Source organism: Doryrhamphus excisus, linkage group LG4, assembly GCF_037039965.1.
Source record: "Doryrhamphus excisus strain RoL-2023G ecotype Guam linkage group LG4, RoL_Dexc_Guam_v1.1, whole genome shotgun sequence".
NCBI lineage: Eukaryota > Metazoa > Chordata > Actinopteri > Syngnathiformes > Syngnathidae > Doryrhamphus > Doryrhamphus excisus.
Window position 1 is genome coordinate 9290484 of NC_136360.1, and position 16699 is coordinate 9307182.

A 16699-nucleotide genomic window follows, 5' to 3' on the forward strand; every position below is an offset into this window, starting at 1 on the left:
ATATATAGCTCAACTTCCCAACATGCAGTCTTAACATATAGCTAACTCATTGTCTGGCTGAACGCTGTCATGTGACTTCAAGAATGTGGGTTTTATACTATTAGTCTGTAAAGCTTTGACGGCATTAAAGAAAAAAACCTGCTCGCTGACTTGCCGAGCCCTTCCACACAGCGCTCCACACCCACTTACCCGCAGAGATAAACAAACCACACAGGTAGGGGAGGGTGTGTCTGCAAGTTTGTTCAAGGATTCTCTCTCCGCTTGAGTGCTAATGCATTAGCACACAATACGTTCTGTAGTATTGAAAGTGTGTGTCAGTGGGAAAAGGCTGCATGACTGGATTGTGTGTGTGTGTGTGTGTGTGTGTGTGTGTGTGTGTGTGTATGTGTATTGGCGCATGTGCTTATGGTGAGAAACAGGGTTGAGGGAAAAGGGAGCACAAGGGAGGCCATTCTCAGGGCTAATTGTCAGTAATTAGTCATTAGTGAAGAAGGTCAAAGCCTTGTTTTAATTCCAGCTTTAATCAAGCAGAGGACCTCGGAAAGGCCCACAGGCTGCAGCGGTGTTTGCGTTAAGAAATGGCTTCATTAATTGTGTAATAACTGCATGCAGTACACACACATTACCGCTTTATGAACTCGTATTTATTTACTTTGATTTTGATTTATTTATTTATGTATTCATTATTAACTTTTATTTTCTTTTTTTAATACTTAAATATTCACCTTGTGCATGCATGGATTTTCTCTGGATACTCCAGTTTCCTGAAACATTCCCACTCCATAAACAAGTTAATTAGCGGCTCTTAAATTGCCCTTATGTATGAATATGAGTGTGAATAGTTGTTTGGCTATATGTGCCAATCCAGGGTGTACCCCGCCTCTTGCCCATAGTCAGCTGGGATAGGCTCCAGCAAACGTCCGCGACCCGAATAGGATAAACGGCATAGAAAATGGATGGATGGATGGATGGATGGATGGAACATGGAAGTGATCAAACCATCAGTAACTGCTGAGTCACAGAAGGGTTAGGATTACCATTACCATTTAATCTGAATCTTGATACAAGAAGCTAACAGAACAGAACACTTCAAATAATCTTCAAAAAAATTGGTTGGCTAGTATGTCAATTATCCACACGAATAACCTGAGAATATAAACTGTCCAAGACAGAAATGATTATCTGCGAGCACATCAAAATTCTCCCGATATCCTTTTAAATAAACATTAGAACAGGGAGCTGGCAGCACAGCCCTTGCTGCATGTGTACTTACCAACAACACACATAACTGAACAGATTGTCCAGGCTGCATCAAATTGGCAAACACTGCTTTGGACGACGGCCACCAACAGTAATCAGATACCTTTGTCAACAGCAGCCGTGCAAAGACACACAAGAAAGAGGTAGAGCAGACAGACGCGACCGCTACAGAGACTTTACCAATCCCAACGGGAGAAGCCGAAATAATCCTTAAATGCATTTTGTGTTATAATAGAACGTGGTGTCATTGTCCCACATAAAACACAGTGAATTAACCCTGGGCGCTAAATTTAGTAGTCTCACACACTGAATGACAAGTGACATGCTGAACAAGAGGTTAAAAAGGGAGTACATTTAATGGGTACACTCTTGAACACAAATCCAATTTTTGCATAGGAAATCATGTAAATGCAATGATCGTTTACAGTATATAAGTACAAAATATATGATCATCGTGACCCTAGTGAGGACAAGAAATGTAATCCCCCGCTGGATTGTATGGTTTATTTAGGTCCACTTGGGCTTTGTCATGCATTGTTCGCCATGGTCTTTAAGGTATATTTTGGGCCCGTGTTTGCATCTGGCTTTTCGCTTTTCTCTCTCCTTGTTTGCTTGACCTACTGTCCAGCATACTAACAAGACAATTACTGACTTCCTGGAATGGCATACATGAGGAACGGCGGCCCAAAGCCAAGCACATGTTGCATATTATTAATAGCTATCACAGTTCACTGGCAGCCAACCATGTCACCAGTAGTCCATATTTGAACTTCATGGCATCAAAGAGAATCACAGATGTTTGGTAGGAGGTGGAACATTCTTCGGCCCATTTCATACTGATATTGTCTGACTCAATCCTGAAAAAGAAACAAAAACAATTTGGCAAGAAAATGTGCAGTTCAGTAGAGTACAATATGAAATGGTAAATAAATCCTGATCAGGGTTGTATATTTTACTGCAGGGTGTGTATAGGCCAGGGCGTCATTATGGGGTAACATGCCAGCAAATGCAACCAAATTAAGGAACCTGATACAATGCTGGAGTAGGAATCTGAATCTTGGGTTTGCGTAATTCATTTAATGTATTATGTTTTTTTTCTAATTCCATCCATCCGTTTTCTATGCTGCTTATCCTCACTAGGGTTGTGGCAGTATGCTGAAGGCGGGGTACACCCAGAACCGGTCGCCAGCCAATCACAGCGCACATATAGACAAACAACCATTCACACTCTCATTCATACCTATGGACAATTTAGAGTCACCAATGTGGGAGGAAACCATAGTACCAGTGAAAAATCACACACACACAGGGAGAAAATGCAAACTCCACATAGATTGGTTCTAATTCAATTTACATTATTTCATATGCCAATCATCAGTCAACCAATCAACACTGTATATTAAAACAACTATGAACCCCATAGCTCTTTGGCGACGGAGGCAAAGAAAAACTCTTTCACATATGTACATAGTACCTTTGACCACGGGTATGATATTCTTCACATTTTAATTAACAAAACACACAAAAATATACAATTAGTATTATTTGACCAACTAAATTGCCTTTTTGAGGTATACAATATACTCGGGACGATACACAAGATTGGGTCTACGAGACAAATCTTAACAGTACCTTTAAGAAAAGTACAAAGAAAAAATATTATGACAATATATTGCAGTCTACTAATTTACTTTCTACTACGTTGCACTTTTCTTCACTCTGTATGTACGCTACAGGCCCTGTCTCCACCCACTGAGACAAAAAGACTGTATGGCTGACACAAGGGCTCACTCTGTTCATGCCATTGTTCTATGGAGCAAACACACAGATGTGCTGAAACCAATGGACAGAGTGAATCCTCTTCCTGCTTTTTTGGAAGCGGGAGACGAAGAAAACAGACACGCATGCACATGGCAATATATTAAGGCGAATTTCATTTATTGTGTGATTAATTCATTTATTATGCGCACAAGATATTTTTTTAATGAATGAGAATTTCTGTCATAATATTCATCTCAGGAGATCTTGTCACACGAGACACCTCTATAATATACCATACCAAATTGTATCCTGGCTAAAGTTTGCATATTTAGGGGTCCCGGACTCAACCCCACAAAACTTGCTCAGTAGTGGCCGAACTGGTGACTGAGAAATACCTGCCGCCAGTGTCACAGGAAGTCACACAGGTAGTCTGCCATGGCCCATTGGCAGTAGCTGGCTACAGCACAGCATGGTTGCATGCAAGCATGCAACATCGTTGACTCATAGAATGATTGTAATGCCATTGCAACTCGCCAATTCTTCATTATAACCGACAAGGACAAAGACTCCAAAAGTCAAAACCCACAGAATGAACACTCAACCGCAACTACATTATTGTGCATGACAAAGACGTCATTGAATTAAAATGATCGCTCCTCTCAAGTAACGACAGCCGCCAACTTTCACAATAGAAGTAATCAAAATGACTTAAAAAAGGGACAGGAAATAATCCACAAAGTTGGGCAAATTGCAGGAATACAACAGAATAAAAGTGGTAGGACAAGAAAACAAGCTGACGCACGAATGCACATTGAGAGTAGACCAGCCCACGTGCCAAAGCCCAGTATGGTATGAATTCATATGTGTGTGAGTACACCCTAAGGAAAGATATTTCAATTGTACAGTATCAATAACAGTAGTAATGCCATTCCTCACAATGTCTGGCAATGGTTACTAAAATGCCTGTGATCTCTGTCACACTCTGTTTGATTTGTTGCTTTCTTTTGTGTTGGTTCTCCTTATTTCCTGTTTTATTTTGCAAGTGCTTCCTGTTTTGGGCTATTTTCAGTCCCTTTTACCTCATATCTCGTGCATCTGTGGAAGCTGCAAGTCACAGTTGGTCGTGATTGGTAATGAGTTGGCTTCTTAAGGAGAATGTGTGGCTTATCTCATTTGCTGGTTCATTGTGAATGTCTTGTTGGCTTTGGACGAATGTCTGCTTAGAAGTTTTGATGCTGCCCACTACATTATCTATTTGTCCTTTTTGCCACTTTGGAAGGAAGCGCCAGCTATTGTGAGTTCCCCACAACTGTTTGCGGCTGTATGAAAGATGTTTTACCTGTACGACACACCTGTCTCTGCATCCTTTCCCTGCATACTGTAAATAGTGGGATATCATGTCAAAGACGAGATTGTAACATATCAACACTGCTATATATGATATTATATTTTAGACCCTTTGTATTTGTAACTCAGAAAAATGCATTCAAGCATACTGAAGTGAACTGAAGTGTACTGCATGGTAGCCATCGATTACAGACGATTACATTTGTACACTGTGCATAAATGTTGTTAGACGACAATGTGACTGTCTCCGTGTAGTCATGTATGAACCCTTTTTAAGAAGCAGTAATTGGAACCTACAGCTTGTACTGTAAGTATGATCCCCCTCCTCCCTGCTGCTACTTTGAGTGCCCCCTCTCCACCATTGCCGCCAATTCCACGCCAGACACTATGCTCTGTAACAGGTGTCCCCTGCAACAGAGAGAGACACACAAGTTGATTTGTGTCATCAGTCGGGTAGCAAACAGTTCCTTTGGGATTGATCTCAAGGGAAGGATAATCTGGCTAATCTTGTAACCGCCGCTGATGGACTCCGCCTCTTTTTGCTCTCCACCTCCTCACTGTTCCTAAAATGTGATTCGGAGTTTCCGCCTCATTTTTTAGTCCATCAGCGCACCATCACTCGACTCTGAAGAAGCAGGCCGGTGATTGGCGTCCTGCTGGTGCCACGCGCTTGCACCCGAAGGCATGTGGCAACCTGCAGCGTCACCAGCAGCTGGAGGTGAAGCCGGGAGGGAGCTGGGTTATGGCCACTGTGAGTAGTCATCTTGCTGCATCCTTGCAGGGGATAGTAATAATGAGAGGTACATCAGGGTCAGTTGTGTGTTCTTTTCTTTTATGTTCTGTGTTTTTCCCACACAAGGTTGCAGCGCTAGCAGATGTATCATGGTAATACCTCTAATCCCTGAATGCTCTTTTTAAAACTTATCTTTCCATCAGAGCAAATAATGTGTGCTGCTTTGTTGTGTTGGGTCTTCAGTGTAGGTTACACTGAAAATGTTGACTTATAAAGCATGGAACCACATGTGGTAACTTCAACAGGTTCATTAAAACAGACACTGGATACCTCATGTGATTTTTCAGCAAAAATATTAAATTAATTTGATTTATAATGTTTAAAAAAATTAAGTAATAAAATAAAACAGGAAACATAAATAAGGAACTGATGAAATTGATGAAAAAATATACATAAATATACTAAAATCTTAATTTTGTAATCTATGTAGTGCAGTAATGTTTGGTTTTTTATTATACAGTGCCAAGGATTGTTTTATGATGGCCAGATTAGTGAATTACATTGATTTCATTCCATGCAGATGTTTATTGATTGTTTCATTCAAACCATACATCTCCAACAACGCAACACTCAAATACAGGGAACCCCCCCCCTGACAGGGAACACCCCCGCCCCACTTTTTGCCTCGTCCTTCACTATCTGCATGTCTCTCAACACTCGGCCCTTTCCAATCGACAGCCACACCCACCCCATCCTGCTTGCGCTCATTGCTGTGCATCTGCTGGCCAGCATCCTTCATCCATCATTGCTTGCTTTGCTTTTGTCGTCTGCTTCTTCCTGTGTTTCAGAGATGTGGTGGGAGGTGTTGATGTGATGAGTTGTTTTTACTGCCACACATACTGTACTCAGACCATTAGTCGGCATCTGTGCTTGTGTGTGCAGTCATGCCCTTTTCATTTCTGTTCTTAAACGGGACGTATTGTCATGTCCTGTCACATTTAGAATCAAAAAACACTGACGATACATGCTTTCCATTGACATTTACTTTTGGGATTTTCATAATTGCACAGCTATAAATTGACCTTAACCTACTATAACGGCGTTTTTGCACACTGATTTGTCTACTTCAGTGATACCTCCTGTCCCTGTGGAAATGTTACTTGTTTTGCTTAGGAAGAATTTTTTTATTTTTTTTAAATGTATGTAATGGTGAAAAAAATGAAAAGGGGTAACAAACCTTGTGCTGTGTTACCTATTGTTTGCTAAAATGACAGTTTATCTCCTACAGTACATTTATTGTCTTGACTTTTTGACCTTCCGCCCATGTCTTTATCTGCTGCCAATAACTTTTACCGCAGCGGCTTAAAAGCAAATTACACCTCACAATAGCAGGGTGCGGTTTAATACGACACGTTACTGTATGAGAAAGTATATCAAAGGCCATGCCATTTTTTTGTATTGTGTAACATGAAGTATGCTGCCCAATCTACCGGAATTGTTCCTGGATTTTTTTTTTGTGGGTTGAAAAAAACTTGCATCGACACTGTGACCGATTAGTACGTAGTTGCATCCTGATGGGAACTGATCACTGGGTGAAAATGAGGTAATACGCAAAGCCCACCTATGTGTGGTGCTGTAAGCAGACCCACAGACAGAACCATGTGACACACCAAACTATAGAAGACGGAAGGATGCATGTGTATAAGTCCGTCATCTTCCACTTTTGAAAGTGGAATTTCTTCTGCAAGTTATTTTGAAGAATAAGACAACAAAATATCAGGAGAATGTCGACTGGGGTGAGTCTGATATTATGTTGGCTTGTCGTCAAAGCTCACTGACTGTTAACATAGTTAACAGAGGAAGAGCAAAGATTTAAAGCACCACCCCCCACTTATTATTATTATTCCCACTCAATCAGGATGACAGCGTCATTTCCATCCATTCCGTCCCTGACAAGCACTCTCAACTATGTTAACCACACGTTAACCTAACATCACTAACACGATGTCAGCTGTCTTTTGTGACAGGGCTGAAATGCAGTACAAATGTTGTGGGGGGGATTAGGTTCATTTTTGTGACAAAAAGGGACTTTAGAATTAATTCCGGAATATATGCAAATTGAAAATTGTGGTTAGTCCCTAATTCTTGTCTGTGCTGTATGGTATATATATAATTTTTATCATATTTGGTGGTGATTCGGCTAAACACTCTAAAGTCAAACAATGGACTTATAACCTGCTCGGTATTTTTGAAGCTACACAGCTCAAGTCTATTCTACACTGTAAGATGTCTGCAGTTCTATTAGATGAATGCAAGCCTTGGTCATTGCGTCATGGCTCAGAGGTAGCTAATTTAATTCATTTGCATTAGAAAAACAAATTGAACTGTTCCTCGTAGTGGGTGGTGTTGTAGCCACAAGTCCACACAGAGGTCAGTCACCCTGCTATGTCATGCACACTGGATAACAGTGTGTTTGTTTATGAGCCAGCTTCTCAGAATAGAACATTTTCACTTGAGTCTCTTCAGACCACTTCCAAGGTGTGCTGCTACCAGCCAATGGATAAATCAGAGACAGAGGGGTTCGTCATTGCAGCAGTTTCCCAGTTCCTGTGACAAACCGATCTACAAACTACCGGCCAACTCTAGCAATTGAATTTTCTTAGCAATTATTTTATTAATACCCTGATTTATCCAATTAACACGTAATCTTCAAAAGCAAACCGCCACCAAGGTTTCTGATTAGCAACGTGTCAGAAAACATTGGCATTGGCAGATGTGGCTGTAGGCAACTGCCTGATTTAACATTTCATTAACTCCACAGACATCCAGACAGTATGTAGTATCGGTGAGTGAGTGGTCAGCATCCAGCAGTTTATCTACCTCTGCATGCACTTGAAAACATTGGTATTCTGATGTTTATGTGAAACTTGTGTGGTTACACTTACCGTAGGGCTGCAATGATTTTTTTGGATAATTATTAGATAATTACACCAGTTAGACTCCCTCAAGACTCTCTCAAGAACTCTTTTCTTCTGCATGCAGTCAAATTGCATACACAGTCATGGAAAAAATTTGCAGACCAGCCTTGTTTCTTCAATTTCTTGTTAATTTTAATGGCTGGTACCACTACAAGTATGAAGAAGAATACAATGAACATGACAACATGGAATCTCTAAAAGCACTCTTTTTTGCAGTACAATGCCATAACTATTGATGAAATGGCCACTTATTTGCTCTATAATAACACTCTTACGAGCTATTTTTCGTGTCATCATTATATTTGTAAAACAAATGTATCTGTAATTGTGCCAGGCATTAAAGTGAAGCCAGGTCTAATATTTTTTTCAGTGATTGTAGTATATACTATAGCCCTAAAGATGGATGCTGAGGTTCTCATTGGGAGTGACCAGGATGGATAGGATCAGGAATGAGTACATCACAGGGACTTTACATGTTAGAGACCTTGGAGATAAAGTCAGAGAGGCCAAACTGAGATGTTTGGGACATGTCCAGAGGAGTGATAGTGAATATATTGGTAGAAGGATGCTGCTTTTAGAGCTGCCAGGTAGGAGGTGTAGAGAAAGACCATAGAGGAGGTTTATGGATGTAGTGAAGGAGGACATGAGGGTAGTTGTTATGAGCGATTGGTTTGCTGTGGTGCACTCTTTTTTGCCGTACTAGTTCAACTTCATGGACATTACCTAGACAGCAAACTAGTGTAGACTGACTCAACAGTGCCTCTGCTGTCCGTATACAAGAAGGCTCTCAATACATTTTGCCTGAATTGCCTCAAGTTGCAATTAAGCTGTGGCTAATTTTGCATAAACAAATTGATCAATTGATCAGTTATTATGTCTAATACAAGAAAAATTTGCAGAGGTTTGGTGTTGGTTTGTATAGGTGGTTTTACAGCTTTTTACCACACATTTTCTTGTGGTATACAAGCAATGGTTGTTTTTTCATTAGATGTATAGTTTCAGTAGAGCAGAGTCCAACATACCAGTCTAATCTCTTCAGATTTGTGCTGTTTGCGTTTTTTATCAACTGCAAAACAATCTTTATCTCAGCCGTGGTCTCCTCATTGATCAACTGTCCCTGTAAAATGTTTGTACTGTAAAATTTAACATGGCTGCCATACGGTATGTGTGATACTAGCAAGTTTGTTCGATATTGTACGACTAAAAAGAAACAGACAAGGGTTGGGGAAGAAAATGGAGCAGAGGTCGTTTGTCTTCTTTCAGGGAACGTTTGTGTGTGTTCACTGGAGGGTTCACCACAGAGCAGAATTCAGGGGTCAAAGAAGTTCACTGGTGCAAGTTGTTTGTGTTATTACAGCCGTGTGGTTTGATGGGGGAAAACAATTAGCTGTATAACAAGAAGTGAGCTCTACTTTTTAAGAAATATCACATATAGACAAACAACCATTCACACTCACATTCATGAAGTCAATTGGACAATTGAAGTCGCCAATAAACCTAGCATGTTTTTGGAATGTGGGAGGAAACCGGAGAACCCGGAGAAAACCCATGCACACACGGGGAGAACATGCAAACTCCACACAGAGATGCCCAAGCGGAGATTTGAACCCAGGTCTTCCCGATCTCGCGATCAACCAAGCAAAAATGTGACAAAAAATATGGTGAAACATGAAAGCACACAAATGTCAGATTGAAATATCACTTTTCCACAGAACTTTGTCATAGAAAGCTTGCTTCTCTGTCCCACTCTGCCACACGGGCTCTGCAAACAGACGGACACCCACTCTGCTTTCTATCAAAGCTTCATCTGCTGTGAGGCAGCCTTTATGATTACAGTAATGACTTGTATATCACTGGAAAGCACAGAGTCTCTCGTCTCAGAGACCAGACTTCATTATGGTATTATGAACTAGCATTGCAAATCCTATTGCCGGCTACAACTTTGAGGTTAATGGTTTAAAAAAAATTGGACACATAGGTGAGTCCGTTTCAGAAGCTTAAAGGGGAACTGCACTTTTTTATTTAATCTTTGCCCATCATTCGCAATCCTTATGTGAAACATGAACACATATTTCTTTCCCTTTTCTGTGCATTCTAGCATGAGAAAATTAGTTAATATGAGCTAGCTAACAATGGAAGTCATGGGAAGTATCTATTTGGATGCTAAAGCTCTCACAAAAAAAGCAACAATGTTCCATTTACATAACATATAAACCCAAGCTACAGCGATATTATTGTAGAAATATTGTTTTCAATTTATGGAAAAAAAGTTAAACAATTAATAGATGATACAAACAGAAATTATTTAAAAATGTAACTTCACTGTTCTTCACTGTGACTTAGTTAAATAAAAAAGACAGTTTGTCCTGGCCTATATTTTGTAATTTCTAAGAAGCTATTGTTAAAATATCATTTCATCTTGCTCTTGTAAATAAATAAATTCCAAATATATTATAGGTGGAACTGACAGAACAATAGTAATGAATAACTAAGGCATACTATATGATTATATGTTTGTGTAGGATCATGTTAGCTTTGGAGTGGGGAAAAACAAAAGCCGGTTCTGTGTGGGACATTCTCCTCCCCCATCCATCATTTCATCCATTCCCTCTTCCTGCTCTTCCTCTTTGGCCTCCCACCTTCTTGACAGCTGGCCTGCTGAGCTGCAGATACTTATCCAGGGATAAGAGGATTTAGTGACACAATTGATCAGGCATCAACCTCATTTAGCAAAGAAATTAATGTTTTGGGTGCTGCTTATTGTATGTGTGTGTGTGTTTCCTCCTTTCTATAAGAGTTGTTAATTACATGTCTCTGTGTTCTATCTAACAAGCTCTACCTGAAGACTTTAGACTTTGCTTTCCTCGGCTTTTGGTCAGTAACAGATGTGGTATGAAAGGTGTGAAAAAGTGTTTGACCCCTTTTTTTAGTTTGTCAGTATGTTAGTCACACATAAATGTTTAGATCATCAAACTAATTTAAATATTAGCCAATGCACTTTTTAAAATAAACTTTTTTTATTATTTAGTGAGAAAATAAATTGAAAACTACATGGACATGAACTAGAGTGAGAGCCACTGTCCACAAATTGTGGAAAAAGTGGTGAACGTTCCCAGGAGTGGCCGGCCGACCAAAATTACGCAAGAGCCCAGTCACGACTCATCCAAGAGGTCACAAAAGACCCCACAACAACATTCAATGAACTGCAGGCCTTACTTGCCTCAGTTGTCAGTGTTCATGACTCCACCATAATAAGAAAAATGGCCTTCATGGCAGAGGTCCAAGGCAAAAAACACAAAAACCACAAAAAACACTGATCTTGATGATCCCCAAGACCTTTGGGAAAGAGACAAAAGTTTAACTTTTTGGAAGGTGTGTGTTAGGGATGATCGAATACACCACTATCTATATCTGTATTTGCATCTGTTTACCCATCTAAATTATCTGTATCTATACTCGGAGTGGGTGGGACATAAACCGTAAGTGGGTGTGGTTTAACTGGAAATGTGCACGGCTTAAAACTGTCGTATTTTAAATCTGAAATTGACATGGTCTTCATCAGAAGTTGCTCTATGTATTTTTTATTATTCAGCTACATGTATATGTGTGTGTAAGGGGTCATTGAGACTTTATTCTTTCATTATTTTTAATGAGCTATGTGAAGTTGGTGATTCATGCAAACATGGCAAAAAGGGAAATAATCTGTCAGCCTTGTTGGCTGTAATTTTCTCATAAGCACCGCGTTCATTACGACAGACAGGTTTCCAACTGACGTTATATCCCCAGCAAGCAAGCAAAAAAACACAGTCAGTGACTGATGTACGATCTTGCCCGCTTGATAAAAACACTGTGTATTTTATGAAACAAATTTAAGATTGCAAGGTGCATACTGCAACGTATTGAGAGGGGTGTAATATTTTAGCACGCTTAAGCCTTACATGCAGAATGCTTGATGCCGCCTTTGTGTGTACCTAATGATGTGACCAGTCAATGCAGGTCTGCACGGCATGTTACGGAACAAGTTTACTAAGTACCTTTATATATAAAACATATAGAGGCGAGCTGAAGAAAACCTAATAAAGGCATAGAGGCATCGTGACAAACGCTGAGCCGTTTTAAACTTCCTTTGCACGTGAATGTGGCACCGTTGAGGTCCTCTGTGTCTGCCTCTTGCAGAGTAGGTCTCGGGAGAGGCAGTCGCTGTGTATGACTGGCCAATCACAGAGCATGAAAAGTGACTGCATAATGAGCATTTTCTTTAAACAGATAATGACGAAATGTACTTGTTTCATACTTATATGTATGCGGCAAAAATGCATTATCCGTAACGGACACTCAGTGATAACGAGGAACCAGCTCATCCCTAGTGTGTGTACCATTACAATCTGGCGTAAGTATGACTTCCTTGATGAATTTATGTGCATGTTGTCTTTCAGGCTGGATGACAAGAACATTCATTGTGCATCTCTCTGTGCGTATCGGTATACGTAGTAGCTACTACCCTAGCAGCATTTAGCTCTGTGAACCAACATACGTTAACATGCACAACTACACGAAAGCGAATTTAAGGTGTAATGTCACAGGGTGGGAATATTTTGGTTTTAAACAGATGAACACGGTGAGCGCATTAACACTAACGATTGACACAGAAAGTTTTCAGTTTTGGAAAACTTGCTGTGATAGTGGAACCATGTTGTTCATTCATTCATTTTCTACCGCTTTTTCCTCACGAGGGTCGTGGGGGAACCATGTAGTCTACCAGAAAAAATCATGGAAAATGTCCGGCTATCTGTTCATGACCTCAAGCTGAAACTAACATGGGTTCTGCATCAGAACAAAAATAAGAAATCAGGAAGGGGGCAAGCACTTTTTACACCCCTGTATATAGACTAGGGCATTCAGCCACACAACAACCGGTATTGAACAGATGGAAGTTTAAGATCCTTCCTGCGCTGGCTAATCTGGTATATATTAAGGCATGTGTTGTTTTGGAGTCGATTTGCTACTCCCACCCCCGTTGCTTAGCCTTCCTCTGCCCGCTCCCACACTGCTCTCCGGAGAGGAGATATTATTAGTTAGTGGGCCGTGTTGCTTATTGAATTACCCCCACAGTGGAGCGCTCCATCCAGCTACCAGCCTGTAATTAACAGTGTGGGGATTTAGAAGGTTTTCTATCTGGGATGTTTCTTAAAACCTGTTGATCACCACATCAGGGTGATGACGCGTTTGAAGCTTTTTTTCTGCCACAAAAGGATTCAACTCTGAATTGTTATAGCTTCTCAAGGGACGATACAATAGAAAGTAAACTTGGATACCCTTTAGAGTACACAGCTTGTATAGCAGTATACATTTAGTACCTTACTGTCAAAACAAAATAATTATCTACAGTCAAGCATGGTACATTGGTGTTGCCGGCACTGGGGATTTGCAGTTCATTGAGAGAAACATGAAGTACAAAATGTATTGTGACGTAGAGAAACAGAGCATCATCCCCGCCAGTGAACATGTCCAAATGGTTTCCAAATTGTGAATTTTAGTGTTGTCTAGTACTGCCTTAATTATCTTGGACATGTAATTCACCAGAACTGCACAGGTTGAGGCCGCACAGTCAGGAATTCTGGGTTCGATTCTCCTCTTGGGCATCTGTGTGGTTTTCTCAGTGTACTCTGGTTTTCCTACCACATTCCAGAAACATTCATGTTAGGTTCATTGGCGACCATAGGTTTGAATGTGAATGATTGTTTGTCTATATGTGCCCTGCGATTGGCTGGCGACTAGTCCAGTACCCTGCCTCTCCCCCAAAGATAGCTGGGATTGGCTCCTAGTGAGCATAAGAGGCATAGAAAATGGATGCAGGCACAGGTTGAGGCCGCACGATGGCGAGTGGTTGGCCACGCCGTCAGGAAATTCTGGGTTCGAAACGTGGCCAAACCATCACCTTCACCTTTCTCAGCAAGCCACTTTGTTTGGGCTCGTTATTATATTGTAAAACTGTCATGCACCACAAATGGCAGTTATTTTGCCAGTATGTATTGAATCATTTTTCATCCAAGCTGTAAGTGAGTATATCTAAGTTTATATTCAAACTTATTTCCCCATGATAAGATATACTGTAAATGTACAGGTAAAAATGCTTACTGAAATGTGAGGGGGTGTACTCAGTTTTTATATTTATATAGTATTAGTATACAGACCTAATAAAACACATGCATGATGCAATGTAGTGGATCACAGCTAACGTTAAAGTTTCGCTGTTTTATGGCTAAATGTTATTCACTGCTTTTTGTCATTCAGTGAGTTGTACTTCCACCAACTGCACGCATTTCCCAGAAATTTCCGTGTACACGAGAGCTGCAGTCAGACAGACAGGACCTCTTTTTGAACACGCTTCAAGAGTTTGGCAACCGCTGACCTTTGGCTGGCGACACCCGCGGTCAGAGGGTGTCCTTCACTGCTCTTGTCTGTTTACTCTCAAAATAGATGCTTGCACGAGCTCACAGTGCTGTATCGGTTTGGCCGAAGTCAACCAGACGAGAATCAATGGAACAGATCTGGAATGGAGGCTTCATAAGATACAGTTTATTTCTACAGAGTGATGTGACTGCTTCTCTGTCCTTAAGGAGGTTGTAATTAGAACTTCAGATGATCGAAAGTTTAAAGCCACACTATCATGAGTTTTTTATGTCGGATTGTTGAGCTGCAAAAGCAAGGCCTCTTGCAGTGCGCCATTGCTAATGAGATCACTGAAAAGGGTTATGGAATAAGTACATGAAGTGGTAGACACAAAAAATGTCCACAACCCTAAGCCAGAAGATCCGACTGGCTGTCCTTCAAGACATGGGATGATCTTTGGCCCAAATCAAGGTTCTTACTGGTGCCATGTGCATTCGCTTTCACTGTTACTGGCATGACAAGGAGATCCTTAATTGCTTTCCACATGTCACAGTAAAGGGGCGTCATTATGACCTTGGGTGCTTTTTCCGTCAATGGAACAACGTAGCTTCAGGTTTTGCAGGGTGCAGCTGGCTATCTGGAGCTCTTGCAGGGGCATCCCTCATGACTAAAGGCCCTCATATCTGTGTGGTAATGACTGACTATTTCGACAGGACAACGCTGCAGCTCACAATCCCTGCCTGACAAAGGAGTTTTGGACCATTCAGTGTGTTCCCCTGATCTAAATCCAATTGAGAACATTTGTGGATGGATGGCAAGGCTGCTTTACAAAAATGGACATTAGTTTCAGGCAGTGGGTACCCTCTATGAAGCCATTTTCACCACCTGAAGCAACATTCCCACTAAACTCCTGGAAACACTGGCATGGAGCATACTCAAACCGATTTTTGAGGTGATGGCTCAGCTCATTACTCAGTACTCACTCCCATTTCTTCTTTTTGTATTTTGAAGCTCTACTTCGAGCCTACTTAAAGGGATAGTTCTGATTTTTTAACATGGAGTTGTATGACACCCCTGTAAACAGTGAAGTCCGTCAACAGCGACTCACTCCAGGCAGGAGCACAAAGTGATACGCCGGCAGAGAAAATAACACCGAGCAATTTGTGATGTCTGATTTCTTGTAGTAAGCAGTTTTTGTGATGCAAATGTATTATGCTTTTGAACGCATATTGTTTTGAGAGGCCAAACACTTTACTTAAATGTCCCCAGCAACTAGATGGAACTACTTTCCTCAGCACCGAATCCGACCAGAACTTGGCTCAGTGGGGAGTGAGTTGCTGTTGACAGACTTCACTGCTTATGGGGGTGTCATACCCAACTTCATGTCAACGAATCCGAACTATCCCTTTAAGATCCAACAGTAAAAATTTAAAGGTCTTCAAATTTGATAGGTGTGTATTACTGTTAAACATTATAAGATCTACTGTAGTAAGTGGTATAAGAGTTGGCTTTTATATGCACATCGAAGTGGAATATATTCACAATTAAAGCCTGGAGTGAATTTTAATTGTTGTAGTTCTCAAATAAAGACTGGAAAAGCAATTCTCATCACAAGCGTTCCAGTTATATCAATGTAGGCAAGAGTTGAAAGTTGCTAAATTGTTGGCTGGGCTCGTGATCGACCTTGTTGCTATTTGCCCGACTCAGCGCTTACCAGAATAGAACTCAAGTTTTACAAGCCCTGATGAGAACTTGTCATGCACATAGAGAAAAGTGTCACTGTGCAAAATGAAGACACGGTACATGCTGTACAGTGGTCGTCTATTACGTAATCCTGCTGCACAGACGACTCTGCACTCAGTTGCATTATGAGAGCTTGTATGTGTGTGTTGAAAGGTACAGCCCCAAGGTATGTTTACCTTGCAGGGATCACTCAACGCTTTATTGGAGAAAGTAGAAGCTGATGAGTAAGGCTGTGGAGCTAAATAGGAAGTTGCAAAACTTTGTGTTCCCTTAGCATCCAGGGTGGGAGCAAATGGCCTGCATTCGAATACATTCTTCTCTCTTTCACAATTATTCGACATGTGAAAGTTGCATTTCAAGGAGTTTCCACGCTAAGTCAGCTTTAATACTCATCAATACACAGGAAATTAAGGAGGACTTTTTCTTTCCTAAATTGCTGACAGTGCATAATATTGTGCTGATGTCTTAAGTGGCCATCATGACT

At 40.8% G+C, this 16699-nt stretch overlaps 1 protein-coding gene across 2 annotated transcripts in view; it reads left to right on the top strand.

The window, feature by feature from the left end:
* rxrgb (retinoid X receptor, gamma b) overlaps window positions 1–16699 on the top strand; it is a 36403-nt gene that overhangs the window by 5738 nt on the left and 13966 nt on the right. Inside the window, exon 1 of one of the 2 annotated variants that reach the window (XM_078790092.1) lies at window positions 4960–5119. The exons of the other annotated variant lie outside the window; for it this stretch is intronic. Coding sequence (XP_078646218.1) covers window positions 5053–5119 — 67 coding nt within the window. The 5' untranslated portion in view covers window positions 4960–5052. Of the gene's footprint in view, window positions 1–4959; window positions 5120–16699 lie in introns of those variants that run through there. 2 annotated transcript variants of the gene reach the window in all.